The sequence below is a fragment of the Acipenser ruthenus genome, chromosome 13, assembly GCF_902713425.1.
Source record: "Acipenser ruthenus chromosome 13, fAciRut3.2 maternal haplotype, whole genome shotgun sequence".
NCBI classification, from domain to species: domain Eukaryota; kingdom Metazoa; phylum Chordata; class Actinopteri; order Acipenseriformes; family Acipenseridae; genus Acipenser; species Acipenser ruthenus.
Window position 1 is genome coordinate 9,736,496 of NC_081201.1, and position 18,623 is coordinate 9,755,118.

General features: G+C 37.9%; 1 protein-coding gene and 1 long non-coding RNA gene across 3 annotated transcripts; both read right to left on the reverse strand.

The window, feature by feature from the left end:
- Positions 1-3,919: 3,919 nt before the first annotated feature.
- LOC117418114 (noggin-2-like) lies at positions 3,920-5,978 on the reverse strand. Its single transcript, XM_034030721.3, has one exon. It carries the CDS (start codon positions 4,587-4,589, stop codon positions 3,948-3,950), a length of 642 nt encoding a protein of 213 aa, XP_033886612.1. The 5' UTR covers positions 4,590-5,978; the 3' UTR covers positions 3,920-3,947.
- Positions 5,979-13,987: 8,009 nt separating this feature from the next.
- On the reverse strand, positions 13,988-18,314 carry LOC131740146 (uncharacterized). 2 transcript variants are annotated; one of them, XR_009330776.1, is made up of 4 exons: positions 18,256-18,314; positions 17,755-17,880; positions 16,417-16,544; positions 13,988-15,924 (listed from the first exon to the last, which is right to left on the reverse strand). It is a non-coding gene; the product is annotated as an uncharacterized LOC131740146 (long non-coding RNA). The 2 variants fall into 2 exon arrangements; XR_009330777.1 differs by having other exon boundaries at positions 13,988-16,038.
- Positions 18,315-18,623: the final 309 nt, after the last annotated feature.

Genomic DNA, 18,623 nt, shown 5'->3' on the forward strand with positions numbered 1-18,623 from the left:
GTGACATGTTTACAAATCATAAACAGTACATTAGTAATATCGATTAGTCGGTAGAATGGAAAGAATTGCAAAAAATACACTATCCTCTTACCCACGTGTCAGTTCTTGTCTTCTGTTTTTCAACACATCATTAAAACTTAAAAAGCACAGGGTTGATTGTCACAAGCCGAGCTGCTGAAGACCATTTCAATTCATCTCAGTTCAGTATCCCACAAGGGTTTTAGGTGCCAACGCTGTGAGAATGAGGTTAGAGAGGCTAATTTGATTATTAGTCTCACCTTCTCCACCTGTGCAGCATCTCTGCTGACAATGTGTTATGGGTTGCTGGTTCAGTAATTGCTGATGTTAACGAGATACATTCATTCTGGTGGGAGTTTTTCTTTTTTTTTTTTACATTGGAAACATGCTGTAATTGTATTATATTTATGTAGTATTGGATCTTTTGAAAATTGGTTGTTTCATTTATGGTTAATTAAGTAACCCAATGCATCTTGTTATCAGCAGGGAAGCTTGCACAGGTGTAGAAGGTTTGTCTCACTCACTCTGACCTCTGACGATTGATGACCCAAAAAGCCCTTATTTATAGATACTGTTTCAGGAGATTGAAAGCTGAAGATTTGGTGTATGTAAGACAGGGTAAGATAAGCCAGGACAGAGCAGGGGAATCCAGGCTGATGAAGAAGAGCACCAAACCTCAGTCATGAAGACTAGGAATTGCAAGTACTCTCTGATTTAAAGGGACATAAAAATGCTATATGCTGATTTTGAACCAGGTTGAGCTAAAATGTAAAACAAAATGTTTATTTAACTTTAAACACCTGTTGTCAGTTTCACTGTCTCCCATCCTCCCCACTGATTCAGGGACTACCCTTTTCAAAATATGTTTCCACATCTCCCTAGTTTTGCTTTGATCAGTCGCTCCTGAGAAGAAAACATTTAAAGGAGTAAGTCACATTATTATCGCATGCTCGTTTGTGTACGGATCCTGCAGGAGACACTCAATCTGTGCTCCTAGTCACTGCTTTAGTTATCTCACAACTGGAAAAGTACTTTACAAATTACACCTGGCAAAGAGAGGGGACACAGTCACAGCTTCGGATTCGAGTCAGGATAAATAAAAGACAAACTTTCAGTGGTTTAAGGACTGGCAAACATTCGCTCGCTTAACCCACAATCACTAGGACTTTCTTTGTAAAGAACCATGCTTTATATATATTTTTTTGCATTTAGTTTTAGACTACAACTGTGGTCAATGATATGTATAAACAGATGTATGCATGTAGGCCTATGTATGTATGTATGTATAGCGAGCAATAGCAAAGGTATGTATAGCGAGCATTAGCAAGGGTTAGGGTTAATAAAGTGTTTATCAATAGACCTGATAAAGCATTAATAATGACATTTATAATGTGCTTGAATAATCTCAGCTTCCTACACTGATTTGTCCTTAATAACCTCATTTATAAATGGCTTTATAGATAGTTATAGCTTGCTCTTTCATATTTATGTAGCATATATTAATCATTAATAAATGGTTGATAAGGGTTTATTAGTGGACCTATTAAGGTGCTTTATAAATGTTTATAACCTGTCTGTTCATAGTTTATATACTCTTTATTCATCGTTTATAAAGGGCTAATAAAGTGTTTATACTGGTCCGTATTATAAAGCACTACCAAAATAATTATATTTAGTTATAAACCAACTGTCCCGCTGACAAGTTTCCTAAATAGAGAGCTGACACTGAAGGGGTTAAATAATTTATTTAGTTGCAAAGCAAGGCTTAAAAACTGCTCAACACAATGCCAGGTGTACTAACACAGCCTGCAGAAGGATTGCGATATGGAAAGCATGTGTATAACTCAATCAGACTATGGTAGTATGGGGCAGTGAGAGGGTTAACTTTTTTTAGGAATAATGTTGCTGTTTTTATACAGACTCTACACAAATAACACCATAGTGCCACTAGAGTTAAAAAAATAAAAAGAAATTAACAAACGTTACAAACGTGTCTTCCTGTAAGTGTTAAATCGCATTTTGAATTATATTAACCCAACCTCAAAAACATTACTAATATAAATGCAAAAGTTGTTTTTAATTGACCTTTTTGTGCAGACTTGATTATAATACCCTAATGTGTTGACTGGCGGCGGTGGAAAAGTTATACGCTGGGCAGAAGTGAAAGGGTTACACTTTTTCAAGTGCCCCTTTCTGTTCAGTCGAGAGGGGGCGGCGGCTGAGCGGCGCCTGGAGTCGCGCGGAGGTTCCAAGAACCCTGAGCCTTCCAAACAAGACAGACAACAGGGAAAGCGCCCAGGACTCACCCCCACCTCTGGCAAACTGCCCCCCCCCCCCCCCCCCCCTTCTCCCTCTCTCCCTCTCTCTCTCTCTCTGAAATAACTCCTGTGTTTCTATCATAAAAACACCACACAGCAAGTGACTAAGCTAATAACGATCACAGACTTGTAAAAAAAAAAAACAGTTAGATTAAATAGGCGTAATTTACCCCTGCTTTCTGTTTTAATAGAAAATAAAGAATTTAAGATCAAAAACTGGTGCTGGAATTGATGCAATAAGCATACACGCTGTTTCCATTCTGGACAAGCCAATTATTTTGAAAATTTAATAGCATTTTTTGATGGAGTGGTTTATAATACATTGCAGACCAAAATAACGAAATAGTGTTTCATATTTAGCAGTTGCACAACTGGTATAAATAGCATTCTTTAAATGGTTATCCACAATCAAATCAATGCACAATAATGTTATGCACGCATACTAGATTTAGTTGGAATACAGGGTGCTCGCAATATTTTACCAAGTACTGTCACTCACGGCGGGTCATTTCCACTAGAGAAGACTGGCGCTCAGCGTTTCTCCTGTTTACCAATTTACAGTTACAGATTACTATGTTACACCTCTGACACCCTGTCACGACTTGCTAGTGAAGTTACTTAAAACGTTCACCTCTGGGCGGGCAATTGCGTCCCATCACTTCATTGCATTGCAAATTGATTCCAGCACCGATCTGTATGACAGGCGGTGCTTGTAAATATGTGTATTCAATAAAACCCAGGCAAAACGTTGGACAGTGCATTCCATATTTGTAAGCAGTTCGTTTCCATGGATACGTCCCTTTTAATTCTCAATATTATGGACTTACCTTAGCGTCTACTACTTTGGACACCTGTAAAAAAGACAAAATTAACAAAAAAAACGACTTGCTTCACAGACAAAAAGTCCGATTGTTCAGAGATAGATTTTTATTGCTAAAAGCGTGTAACCTTTATATTTACACCTGATATGTTTCATTATTTATTTACTTATGTATTTATTTATTTATTTTTAGAAATATTCAAGTAGACATCTCCAATAATTACTGGTATAATCTAGTTTTTCTTTGTTATCTATACTTACAATCGTTAAAATAATAAATAAATTGTACACAGATTTTTTTTTTTTACTTCTCTAAAATACTACACTGTATCCAAAAGCTGAGTCCACCCCTTTTATACTTTTTTTATCCTCAACTTTCTTTTAATTGTTATTAATATAATACAAAACAATCTAGGCAGCATCTGCAAAAAAAAGGGTTGTGTCCATCAATACTGTCAGTATACAAGCTCCGGAGGTCACTCTCCTCTGTTCTTTAAAATAAAACAAGCTTCGATTTGAAGTGCTACGTTCTTCCAAAAAAGAATCTTGGGTTAGGTCATATGGTCCTGTTCCTTTACAAAAAAAACTTTAGCTGCATCTTTTAAAAAAAAAAAAAGTATGTACAAGGTTGATACTTTTATTAGAATGCTATATATAAAAATAGATTTCGCTATAGTGCCCTTCTCAGCAACACTATAGTTGATCTCTGTTCTGAAAAAAACCAAACAAATACAGTGCAATAGAATTTTCCAGCCCCCCCCCCCCCCCCCCCCCCGAAAGAAAATAAGAAATCAACATGAACACTTGCATTCTGAAATGATTGGATATTGAACAGGTATCCACGTACAGTATTTTTGTCTTAAGAATCCTTGACAGTACCACCGGAGGAAAGTCTTGGTAACTGACTTGACTGGTTTACAAAACATCCCCTCTGGGAAAGAACAAGAGCGTTCATTTAAGCAATTCCCTTCCTTGATGTAGCGAGGCCAAAACCGGAGCCCTAGGTCCTTCCAGGTGTAGACCACGGGGCAGTGAGTGTACGTCCACAGCCACTGCAGGAATTTCCTTCGCGCTTTCTTGCCAATTTTCACCCGCGTCCCGTACGGGGTTTCAGAAAGGTCCAGCTTCTTAATGTCGTTAGGCATCGGTCCCGCAATCCTGAGCTTTGGGTGTATGTCTTGTATGGACAGGTTGACCTGGACAGGAGTGCTGATGGACATAAAGTTGGGGTCAAAGTTACTCCCCAGTTTTTTCCTCAGAGTCCTGTCATTGAGGTCCTGCTCCCGGGGGTCGTACTCCGGGTCGGGGTGCTCGATAATATCGATGACCGGCAGCTTATCACTAGGGGAAGGTCGGAGCCGGAGATAGGGCTGACAGGCGCCTGAATGGAAGGAGACCAAAGCGCAGATGAGAAGCGCTTGTGAAAAACCCATGTTAAAATAACTAAACAAACAAACAAAAAAAAACTGTTTATTTATTTTTTTTGCGCGAGGATGTATTGATTTATTTTCTGCAGATTCTATACACTCTGAAATGTGGAGCCGGGAGATTTCATAAATAGGTATAGTCAAAGCCGAGGCAAGACGATACTGTTAATAGATCGCTGCGGGTTTGAATGACATGGACTTGAAGTCTTTCTTTTTAGGGACCACAAGACTCGCTGTGCGCGTCCAACTTTTTCCACTGTCCCAGGCTCCTGATATAGTGGGGTCTGCAAACCAATTAGGCTCCTACCACCGCTGAATAAAAAAAACCCCTCTCTCTCTCTCTCTCTCTCTCTCTCTCTCTCTCTCTCTCCTCTCGCTTGCTTTTTACTCTTTTTCTCCAAAATTCAAATAGGGCTTCTGATGGTCGCCATGGTTACACTTGGACTCAAAGTCACGACAAATTGTCTAGACTGGGTGACAGGGGCTGGCGTGGGATTGCAGCCTGGAATGAAATGTTCTTCTATAGATCCGTGTTGCCCAGTAAAAAAAAATAAAAAAAACGAACCTACATCCAAATCAAAAGCACAAAAAACTCTTTAAAAAAACGTTTCGCGCTTTACAGTATCACACGGTTTCGAAACAGCAAGCTGGGTTACAGCACTCTCTCTAAGTAAAGATTTCAGAGGGGAAAGAAGTTTGGGTCACAGAAACCAACAAACAAAATCCCAGAATCGAGAAGTAAGGTGTTTTTTTGTTTTGTTTTTTGTTTTTCAGATATTATGTAATAAAAAGCAAAGAAAATCCAATACGGTTTTTAACCAGCCCCAGGCTTATTTTCATAAGTGACCCCTGGTTTTACAAATGTTCCCACGAAATTGTTAGTATAGACTTTTTTTGTCCCAAAATAATGCGGTGGAAAACAACTTTCTCTGGGTAGATGCTTTATTTTTTCTCCAAAACGAGTTAATTCCAGCAATAGTCAAATATGTGACGTTTTCAAATAATAATAGTATAAACAGGTATTTCTTCAAAAACCGCAAAAGCAAATACGATGCTCAATATCCATGGAATTACAAGCTGAAATGCTTGCCATTCTTGTTTTCGGAATAAAATATTGTCATTTTATTCCTAGTAGAAAACGATACCCCCTTCTGTGAGATAGATGACCTTTTATTCTTGCTTGGGTTCAATATCCAAAAGTTAGGAGCAATGCCATCGGTGCATGTCCAGACTGCAATCCGAGTGGAGGAGCCTCTAGGTCGGTCAGTGTTTGTGCCAATCCCCGGGGGAGCTTTTATCCTTTTGATTGCTGGTACAGTAGCTTCTGTGTAAAGAGCTTTGAGATCCGCTCTCCTTTGCTATGTTTGTGCACACTGAGTGTGTGTATGCGTCTCTGTTGCGATCAGAACTAAATCCCAAGTTAAATATCCCCCCTCTGATGGTACTAAGTGTCAGCGGGTACTGCCCACTCCTGTCACTTTCACTGTGATTGACAGCACCCCCCGACCCCACCCCCTTTCAGAGATGTTCACACTCAGCAACTCCACTAGGTCCTAAAGACATCTAGCTATTTCTGGAGCGCTGCGCTCACACACTGTTACAAACACAAATCTATTATAGATAACGGTCGTTACGGATGTGATGAACATACCGTTACACGTTACTTACATTTAGATTCATTAGTCTATGGCTACATCAAAGGCCTACTGCTTTGCCGATGTATAAATACATAGGCTATAGTAGATGTTCCAGTAATGTCCCTCAAAGAGTATTTTACAATATACGTTTATTACATGATTGCATAATAAATACATAAAACACGCTTTCTTTAAAAAAAAAACAAAAAAAAAAAACTCTATCATTAGTTACCTGTTACTGGTACGGTAATGCCTTATAAATTTGGGTAATTCATAATAGAAAATGAAGATAATATCACGTATTAAAAACAAGTGTCATATCACGTTTAAATTATACATTTGAATGCACGAGACGTTTTAAAATGTTTGAATTTTTAAAATATATTTCCATCACAAATAAATAAACAAACGCTCAAAGAAAACGAATTAACAAATAGGCCCCCGTTAATATGATAACAAATACAATATATTTTATAGCATTGTTTTACACAACACTAGTATGTATGGTTTATTGTGTACTGACAGAGATATACTGTAGTTTGTATGCAGAGTTATTAAAATATAGTGAAGTAGCATGAAGTATCTTGAAGCACAGTCACAGTAACCTGATGCAGAAGTATCACAAAATGTTCACAATACCCGTTTATCTATGGGTAGGCTATTCAATAGTTTACGTATAATAACACCCGTTTAGGGTAGGCTATTCGATAGTTAAATGTTTCATTAAAAAAAAAAAAAAAAAAAACCCTGAAATACCAAAAAACTGAAGTCATCACTTGCCACTGAACACACCACGTTCCTGTGTGCGTTTTAATTGCTTAATCGCTATTCACACCCCTTAGTTTATCCCAATGCAATATTACCTCATTCACATCAAGAGCAGGGATCACATTACAGACAGCGCCTGTCACACATCGGAGACCGTTTCGTTCAGCTCCAAGGTACTCTCCAAGCATTTTTGGAATTCTATAGCATTTGAAAATTTCTCTTTTTGTGTCATTCTCTTTCTGAAACGAGTTCGATATTCGGAATTCTTTACTGGTTTTGTTTAGACTTAGATGCCGCGTGGTAGACTATTACCCCTATTAAAGAAATTGCCTCAGGATTTAGAACATACAGAACGTTTTGGTATCAGTTTTGCCAATAACTTTCTCTTTAAACTGTGCAAGCGAGTGCTTTTTCTTCTCCGTTTTTTTGTGGTCAGTCCATTTTTGGGCGGACAAAAAGCAGAACAAATGGAATTGTAAACTTTGTAAATATTTTGTAAACATAAATATTTAAGTCATGTATAGAGACCACAGACTCGCTGTGCGCTAAATATGTTAAATTCCACGTATTTCAATATTATTTCAATGAGTGTGTATATTTAAAGTGACTATAAATATATATATATATAGTCCTCGTGATATCTAATCATGTATTGTGTGGTAGATCACATGGCATGCATTCAGCTAGACTTTTACTTCTATAGTTGTCTTTGAAATATCTGCAGATTTCAAATGTATGTATTAAATACAAAGAACCAAAAAATCTTCCATAGAAGAAGGGGGCGGGCAGTGATAATATTGCTCTTGATAACAAGAGGTAAGACATTTTATAACCTGGCTAAACAGACTATCGAAATCCAAAATACTGTATAGTGGCTACATGTTGGCTTATAAGAACATACTGTAAGAGGACAAGGAACATGTATGAACAAGAGGAGACCATTCAGCCCATCAAGAGAAGGCCATTCAGCCCATCAAGAGGAGGCCTTTCAGCCCATCAAGAGGAGGCCATTCCACCCATCAAGAGGAGGCCATTCCACCCATCACGAGGAGGCCTTTCAGCCCATCAAGAGGAGGCCATTCCACCCATCAAGAGGAGGCCTTTCAGCCCATCAAGAGGAGGCCATTCCACCCATCAAGAGGAGGCCATTCCACCCATCATGAGGAGGCCATTCAGCCAATCAAGAGGAGGCCATTCCACCCATCAAGAGGAGGCCTTTCAGCCCATCAAGAGGAGGCCATTCCACCCATCAAGAGGAGGCCTTTCAGCCCATCAAGAGGAGGCCATTCCACCCATCAAGAGGAGGCCTTTCAGCCCATCAAGAGGAGGCCATTCCACTCATCATGAGGAGGCCATTACACCCATCGAGAGGAGCTCATTCCACCCATCAAGAGGAGGCCTTTCAGCCCATCATGAGGAGGCCATTCCACCCATCAAGAGGAGGCCATTCCACCCATCATGAGGAGGCCATTCAGCCCATCAAGAGGAGCTCATTCCACCCATAAAGAGGAGGCCATTCCACCCATCAAGAGGAGGCCATTCCACCCATCATGAGGAGGCCATTCCACCCATCAAGAGGAGGCCATTCCACCCATCAAGAGGAGGCCTTTCAGCCCATCAAGAGGAGGCCATTCCACCCATCATGAGGAGGACATTCCACCCATCAAGAGGAGGCCATTCCACCCATCAAGAGGAGGCCTTTCAGCCCATCAAGAGGAGGCCATTCCACCCATCAAGAGGAGGCCTTTCAGCCCATCAAGAGGAGGCCATTCCACCCATCATGAGGAGGCCATTCAGCCCGTCGGTGCTCGTCCAGTTCCTAGGAGCTGATTGATCCCAAAAGTGTGTCATGTTGGGTCTTAAAGAATCCCAAAGATTCAGCATTAAGAACATGGCTAGCTTACCTATTGTATATCTTCACTTGTCTGTGTAAAGAAGTGTCTCCTACCCTCTGTCCTTGGTCTGTCTCCACTTCATTTCCGACTGTGTGTCCTCTGGTCCTGGTTTCTGTGCAACTACGTATTGGTTATAGTGAACTTTGATTTAATCAAGTCTATACTAGTTCTTCTTTATTAGGGGCAGAAGTGTGGAGTAGTGGTTAGGGCTCTGGACTCTTGCTGCTGTTGTACTTTTGAGCAAGGTACTTCACCTAGATTGTGCCAGTAAAAACCCAACTGTATAAATGGGTAATTGTATGTAAAAATAATGTGTAAAAAAAAAAAAAAAAAAATGTAATTGTATGTAAAAATAATGTGATATCTTGTAACAATTGTAAGTCACCCTGGATAAGGGCATCTGCTAATAAATAAATAATAATAATATATTGTCAGCTAAATACATTTAGTTCCCTCAACTTATCGTCATAGCTTATTCTATTTTCACCTGAGATCAGTCTGATTGTTCTAGAGCTAAATGTATTTGCTCCTTAAATAGAATTATTATGAAGAATGGTGAAACATAGCACCCCCTAAGGGACACAGTGGATTTTACACCCTACAGTGGTGTTGGTGGCTCAGCATGGGGTGATATTTTCTATCTCCAATGCCCCTGCATGGTGTAGGTTAGTATATTCAATGCCTGATTGCAGGTCGGATCCTTGTTGAAAGATGGATGGTTAGCCTGGCTAAATCTCACCCTGGCTAATTATAAAAAATAAATAATAATAATAATAATAATAATAATAATAATAATATCCAGGGGTCTGCCAATCCAGATCACTGTATGTAAAATGGAAATGCATTACGGTAATGGCATAAAACGTGTTAAGTAATCGGCCAAGTGTTAATTGTGCATTTTGGGGCCGGGAAAGGAGTAACTGGCTAGCAGGATTGTAGGCCACCTAACCCGGAACTAGATACAGTCAATTCCCATCAATATGAATTTCAAGGGACCAGCCAAAAAAATAGTTTTATCCAGTGGTGTAGTCGAGGGTATACGCAGGTAAATGCCGTTTACCCATTTTTCATTTGGGCAATATAGCGTTTACCCACTTCCATATAAGGGATACAGAGTTTGCTCATTGCTACTCTCCTGTGATATGCAAATCCTGGGTTAAAGACAAGCTATTTTAACGGTGAGTGTCTGTGTTGTGTTTTTGTCCACGAAACTGACAGCTGAGAGCGCTCAGCCAGAACTGTTTGTGTGAGTGTTCTGTGATTGGTTGTTTATGTTCTGTTAATGTTATGTTGTTAGGCTCACTGGACCTGCAGGGCGGCGCTAGTAGCCTTTACCCTAGCCTGTGAAAGGACGCTCACAGAACTGTTCAGTGAAGCGCACTGCCGGGACAGAGGGAAAGGACGGTGTGGGGGGTCTCTGCTTGGCTGAGGGCCAATAACAATGTATCTGTTCATGTTTATCTGTTCAATCTATCTGTTCAACTCCACCAAACAGGGGAGTAATTTACTAATTTATCAGTAATTCATTTGATCAGGAATCTAAAGACAAATACATACTATCAGTTTTTATTCAAGTTACAGTAACACTGAAATCAAATTTCATTTACAGAACAGTGACAGGTATTATACATTTGTACAAAGTATTGTGCGTTTTATTGAAAATATAGCTGTAAACTGCACTTGAAACCTGCAGGTCCCATTCTGATCACAAGCATTTTTAAACCACAAAACAAGGTGTCCTCAACATCAGGGTATTGAACAAATCAGAAACATTGACGACTTGAATCCACAGTTTGCTGTTCATAAGCCTGTATTGTTGTATCCCATTTATTAGTCTAATCCCAGTTTGTTTTAATGAGAATTCAGTGTCATGTTGTAATGTGTTCTCTGTATCAAGTGTCTTCCTTTACCAGCCATTAAATAGGTCCAAAATATATTAGTAGTTTAGTAGTAGTAGTGGTAAACGTTTACATCTGTAAAAACTACAGAAGTTTACAGCCCTATTATTTACAGTTGTCATGTGACTGCCAGAAGTTTACAGCCTTATTATTTACAGTTGTCATGTGACAGCTGGAAGGCAATAAGACACTGAGTCTTCACCGATCTCCCCTCAGAACTGCAGTTCAAATTAACAGATTAAAATGACATCCAGATTTCAAATTGATTTATGGAGAGGCACCACCAATACGAACGCTAACATCTTGGAAGAGCACAAAAATAAATAAAATCCTAAATCCAAATCCCCCTCGATCCCAAGTCATTCCCCTCAAATTAGAACTTTCATTATAGTCAAAAAAAGGTACTTGGATAAAAAAATGATCTGTTTAGTCCCCAAGTGACTTTGTATATACACTGTAGGATTTATCGTATATGAAAAAATTATTTATAGAAAAGCACCCTCAAGCATAAATTGTAAGGGTATGGTTAGGGCCACTGAAAATCCTTTTAACCTTCTTAATCCGGGGGTCCCCTTGACAACAACGGAATCCTAACCTGAAGCTGTTTTGATGACCAGCACTGATCTCTGAGTAGTCTTTGAAGTTTTTAACATGTGTAGACAGAAGACGTTGACCAATAGTGCCCTTACCTGTACGGTAAAACTTTTAAGAAACTCAGTCAACTAGACAAAAGTTTTGGCTAGTGCATAACTGAGCATAGATGGGCCAGATGACCTCCTCTCATTTGTAAATGTTCTTGTTCCCATCCCATTTAAGACTTGTTAGGGATTCAAAAGGAAAATAAGGAAAATGAGTTGCCTTTAGTGGAAAATACAGTCAAAACACACAAAACTATCAAGTTTAGCAAAAAACACTGAAGCAATAGCTTGGATTAAACTAATGTATTTGATACTATTTAGTCAGCTTTTTAATTTCAGTAAACTAAACCTACATTTGAGGTTTTAACAGTACCCCGGTCCAATTAACATAGCTTTAAAAATCCAAAACATGGAAGCCTGGTGTTACAATAACATCAATTAAACTGATGTGTCTACATGTTACTAGAATAAACCTGCAGTAACATTTGCTGAGGCCCAACTTTCAAAAAAATAGAACAATTTCACCTTTTACCACAGTAAATTTGCACTGTAGTTTTGCAGTTTTCCTATTGTTACTATGCATTTACCACAGTTTGCCATATGTTTTAATATGCTTTACAATGCTTTTATAAAGGCACTGAGAGATCAAGGGATGCTACTGGTAACCATGGAGATATTATTCAAGTCAAATACCGGCATTAGGAATGCCAAGAGAAACTAGAAATTCTGGGAATAAGTAGCAATATATTCAAATATTTGAGTAAGAGAACTCAAAACTACTCAGAACAGTTGGATCTACAGTATAATTAAACAAAAAAAGAAAGCAAAATGAGATACCTTATTTGCAAACATACAAGTCGGTGTATTACATTTTTTTTGAGTGCATTTATTTGAAATATAATTGGATTTTGTTTAAATAAAAACAAAATTTAAAAGGATAATTCATATGTGGTTTTGTTTTTAATTCATATTGTTGTCAAATAATAGTTCCACATATCTTTTGCCTCCCTGGTTATGAGTAATTCTTTCCGATTAGGATACCTGGTTGTATGTGAGTAGAGATTGCAGTGGATTGGAAACATGCTGTTTTCATAGCACAGAGGGTCAAAAAGTCCTCACTTGAATACTTCACCAATCAATCAAAATATCGAGCTGGCTCAAACAATTTTTTCCGTTAAACTAATTCAACTTTTGAAGGCATTTGAAGCTTAATGCTGGAGAGTTTTCCATGGCTGTTGAGCTATATTTTACAGTCAGTTGTTGCACTTCAACAGGAAATTATGGGCTAGCACACACACACACACACACACAACAATAATTCACTTTCACAGGTAGAACAAAAAAAGCTTTCAGGCATAATTCAGCAGCGAAACTTGTGGAATTTTCAGAACCCGATGTGATAGCAAAGCCACTAGATAATTAACCAATCTGTTCTTCTGTCAAATTAATGGTACTAGTATAATCACAAACATAAATGAAATCAAATCTTTAATTGATTTGAAATTGCAGTTGATTACTGGGCCCTGCACACCAGGTATGCAAAAGTTGCAGATGTAATGTCTTTGATGCATTTCAAACATTTACCACGAAATACACATTTTCAAGACAACACTGGATCTGAATCTAACCGAGATCGCCTTGTCAGAATCTGAACCGCTGTAAGCCATGATATAAACGATTGCTCTTTATTTGTGCGCAGAAGTTGATTGCCGATAAGCTCTTTTTTTCAATTTGTTTAAAATGTATTATTTAAAAGCTAAATATGCTGTGTTGGCATTCTAAAAGCAATGTTTATTTTAGATTTCTTATTTAAAGATCTTTTTTTTCTCAAAAAAATATTACATGTACTATTTGGAAATAGGTTAGGGTACACATACACAATAACTTTTACAAAAAACAAAACAAAAATATGTTCGTTTGTGATCTATATGTACAATATAGATCACAAACAATAAATACAATTGAAAAAATCTTTCCTTATGCATAACAGCTATGTGACCTTTTAAGAGTTAAGCAGGTATCAAATTCTCAAATACTGTTAAAATGGGACACATTTATACTACTGTACCAGAAAACATGAGAAAATTGAAACTGCTCCATATTTGCCATGACCAGGTTAGATTATCGACTTCCGAAATCCTTTGCTACTGACATATTATTGGTCAATTGTTTATGTAATTTACATGACTGTGTAAACAGTTTTTAACCCCATTATATTTAATCAAAAAACTCTAATGTGTTTTTTTAAGTTTAATAAACATTGTGTTGATATCAAATGTATTAGTCTCTTCATTGATATTCTGTATGTTAGACTGACCACAATTATTATATATTATCTGTCAAGGGTGTGCAGATGTTTGTCCAGCACTGTAAATCTGTAGAAAAACATACAAGTATGATTGTACTGAAAGTAGCTTAGGCAAAGTGGCTTACTCTACAGTTTGACCAAAGACTACTTAGATAATGGCACTAATTTGGGGTTAATAGCATGCTTTTCATTAGCCTCATCAGTGTGTATAGGTGCAAAAGGAATTTTTTTGTCATTTCTAATTTTTTTTTACCCCCCAAAGAAATATGCTTTCATGAAATGTCTTTCCTAAATTGAGCTTTTATTGTAAACCTTCACAACCCTTATCTACGCAGCAAGAACACAGCAATAACTCATTTACAAAATCATAAGACAGCAACAAACAGAAGCTACATACTTAAGGTGCAAACACTAAGAGAAGAAATTGAAAAAAAAAGATTATAAAAAAAAATAATGAAAAAAGAAATGAGAAATAACTATTTACAGATGTTTTTATTATTATTATTATTTTTAAACATAAAACCTTCTAACTTTGCATGGCACAAAACTGAGAACAAACCCCAGGGTGCTCACTTTCACTATAAAACCATTTCATGATGCCTTTTTGTCCATTGCCAGCAAATCCAGCACTGTACTCCTTAAATAAGGTGCCACTCTCCAGACATCTGTGATCTCATATTCTTTGTTGAAGTCCATATGAAATCTATTCCAATTCATGACACCTAGTTTAAAAATAGTTTTACTATACATGCTTGAAAACATTCTCATTACAAAATCTCAACAGCAATCACAGTGATATTTATTCCATTGCAAAGTTTTTTTTTAGTTTTTTTTTTTTTTAAATCTGTAAATCTACTATCTAGCCAGGCAAAGTGACACTTTATCCAGAATTACAATGATTGTGATTACAATCACAGTGATCTGCACACCAGCGAGAGCTTGAGATAGACAGTGTCTCCTTGGCTCAGCACCACAATCAATCTGAGTGATCTGCACACCAGCGAGAGCTTGAGATAGACAGCGTCTCCTTGGCTCAGCACCACAATCAATCTGAGTGATCTGCACACCAGCGAGAGCTTGAGATAGACAGCGTCTCCTTGGCTCAGCACCACAATCAATCTGAGTGATCTGCACACCAGCGAGAGCTTGAGATAGACAGTGTCTCCCTGGCTCGGCATATCCTCCATTAGTATGTCCTCTAATAAGGACTGGGGAAGCTGTGCAAAAACAAGCAAGCAATTATGTTTGTCAATAGTTATACACCACGTAGTGAAGGATTTAAAATTGCATTTGTATTACCACAAGCAAATGTGACCTGGTAGTAGGAAACACATTTTCCTCTGAGGAGCGATCCTGAAAAATCATTCAATTTAAAAAGTATATTAGCACACTTACCTACATGCATCCTAGTGCATGTTTGTAAGCTTTTCTCCCCAAAAATATTTAAACTACCAAGAAATGAATGTAAGCAATTCAAATATGCAGAATCCTACATTTTGAATGTAATGTGAAAAACCATTACAGAATTAGACGGTTGCTCCTAGCTCAAAATATGGGTGCAAGGTGCAATATACACTGACTAGCCCACCAAAATCAATTTATATGCAAATTAAATAATCACATATTCACACATTTCCCCAGGCTCATAATTATTTATAATTACACCATTTGCTATTTTGTATGAAGACTTCACATACTGTTAGAGAACAAAAGTAATTCAATGGTATAATTCCGATTCAATCTGTAGTTTGGAGTATTGCAAATGGATTTCTTTTAAGTGTCTGTAAAGTGCATGACACCTTAATTCACAACAGTGTTGAGTTGCAGCAGCTTGACACATTTACCTGAGCTAACACCCACTGGTGTCATCCAGTAACTGACAGCTAACTTCATGTTTGTCACCCTGGATTTTCTTTTTGACATGAATGGGTACTGGTGGACCTCTGAAAGATTCTGAGACAGCATGTACACTCTGGACAGAATCGAGGCACTGTCTTGATAAACGAGACTCCTGTGTGATGTCTCTCAATTGTGATTCAGAATGCTGTCTTTGGATTTCTCTTAACACATTGCATTAGAACCGTGGAATGTGGACAGGGGTCCTATTGATCTCACCCTGGACAGAACCAGCAGCACTTGCAGCTACTGGGGTTTTTTCTGGAGTGTCAGCCCGGGTCTCTATTGTACTTTTTTTTTGCTGCAGAGAAATGAAAAACAAGTTGTGACCTCTCTGAAACTGTCTGTATGCAATACGGACAATGGAAATGCCCTCATGTCTTACATCCCATGTGGCATATACATATTTGGAAGTCTGCAGAAGAAAGTAAAACAATTAAATATACTTTAAGCATCACAAATTAACTGTTTGCAATAATAGAATGCATAATCATTTTACATCACATCGGACCAATCACTTGAAAATATACAACTGCATTTGCCAGAATGCTTACTTTTAAACAAATACAATGTACTTTGACAAGTGAATCTACCTCTTCAATAGTCTGTCAGTATGCATTATTAAACATTAACAATGGAATTTTTCTTAAATATTGATATACTGCCGTTTCTACACAAACATCTAACACACGTAAAACCTGCATTAGTAATTCAATATTGAATAAATAACATTGATTTCACAAAGAGGTGTCTGAATTAGCTACAATTTATTTGTATCTGCTTTTAAAAATACCTTGAAATCACCATGTGATCTGGGCTGGGTTTAAAGATATCCCTTGGGCAGAAAGGACAGTGGAATAAATTTCAGCAAATCGTGCACAGATTTAATTCTGCTGCCTTTCCAGTCTCAAGAATAGGTAACTACGAAGAAACAAATAGGGTGTCATTTTAATTAGTGTACATAATATAAAACATATAGACAAAAACAATTACACTTTGTAATAGTTCAATATTTTAAAACACAAACAACTTATAGATACACATACACATGTACATATACAAACATTTTTTTCTGAAAAAACACCCACTCCAGATGCCATCATATAAGATTATGGATTTCAGTGTTTGGAATCAAACTTTGCAAATGCGGCTAAATGCTACCTGACAAAAATCTTTCTAAATAAAAACTTTATCGACTCCAAGTACCAAACTAAATGAGGACACCCGCCATATACCTCTCATTTCAAACACTGTATTTATGTAACATTTTTATGAAAACATTCTCATTATCCATCTTACCTCCGCCATCGTGCTTCAACGGGTAATAGTAATACACACTTGGAATTAAAATGAAAAAAAAACAAAACAAAAAACCAATAAATCTATTGCGCAACAGCTGTGTGTCTGTCAACTGCCATGCGGTACAGAGATAACCCTCTCGCGATAATGCACTACAGCCTAGATTTCCTATGTAAAAAAATCCCCGTCGGAAAATCAGGCTACAGTTATTTATGTTATTTTTTTTGTAAAAATTCAATGGATATATCTGCAACAGGCCTATACAGTGGTATATGGGACCTAACATTATTAGCTCATTATGCGACCTAATATTATTAGCTCAAACTATATACAAGAAGATATGCAAATTACCAAGATAACCAACAGAACCATTGTTATATTAAAATAATGTTTTTAGTTGCTGAGTTAAGGAATTACAAGATCGCTATGGCCAACAGTAGAGTATTTTGCCTGCCTAACATGCGGGAGAGTCAGAGCCAGTGTTTCCTGTGGAATCCCCAGCCAAACTCTGCAACTTCAGCCAGGAACCTGCACTCCCCTGACTGTATGACTCACCCTGCACACCCCACGGTCGTGCCTTTACCAGCCGACTTCTTCCATTTCAGTCAGTACATTAACCCACATGTATTTCTTATTTTTATATGAAAAAGGACATTAGCTAATTAGAAGGCAGCAACAGAGAATTATACAAAAATGTCACAGTTGGAATTATCTGAACAATTCGTTTATCTGAACACCCCCTGGTCCCAATTAGTTTAGTAACAGAGGCTTACATAACCACACAAATAGGTCTGAAGACCAACTCATGTGCTTCCCAGTGCTTCCTACTCACCCAGCTGCAAATGCTTTTTCTGTTCTTTAGACCGCAATATTGGGGATAGACCATGCTTTAGGACCCAGGGGAATCCCGTCCTTCTATAACATGTTGTAGCAAAACAGGTGCCAAGCCAGAGGTGTCCTACAAAACAATTCATAATTATTTAAAGGGTAGCTAGCTTACATTTTTGTAAACTATTTTTGAGCAGTTCCTATTGTTGCCTGCCATACACACACACACACACACACACTGTGACAAACTGGGATACGTTTGCCACTTGCAAGAATTTTTCACGCGGTCTTCTTCCGTAATGAACAGCACTCAGAAAACACAGGTATGTTTTTAACAAGACAGTGCCTGTATGTTTATTTTAAACTCAAAACAAAATAAACGAAATAAAAACCTAACTCCTTCCAGGAGTGCTAACTCAACTTCTCAGTTTTAATCTCTAACTGTACAGCTATGCTGTTTATCGGTAATCATAACCAACACATTCCAAACATAAGTATTAAATACCTTTTTCAGGTCTGCAACCACATAGGTCTCTTCTTCAGGCCTTTGCCTTAATACAGACCCAGACCAAACATTTTGACCTGCTAATTACAGGCAGGCATACTTAATTGAATTAGATCCAGGTGATTCTAATCCTGGCTCAATTACACAATTAAACATGGGGCATACGTGTAGTTTAGCGGGCCAAGCAATTAAAGCAGTGCAGATTAGCAAGACCACAAGAACAATGAAACGTTCTATCAGAACGGTGGCTCCTGTCCTCGGGCAGCTAGCAAAAGCATTCAATAACTGAAAAAAAAAAAAATTAGAACCGACAAAATAAAGATAATGATGGCGACACACCCCGTTGCGACACTGGTATGTAACAGCTT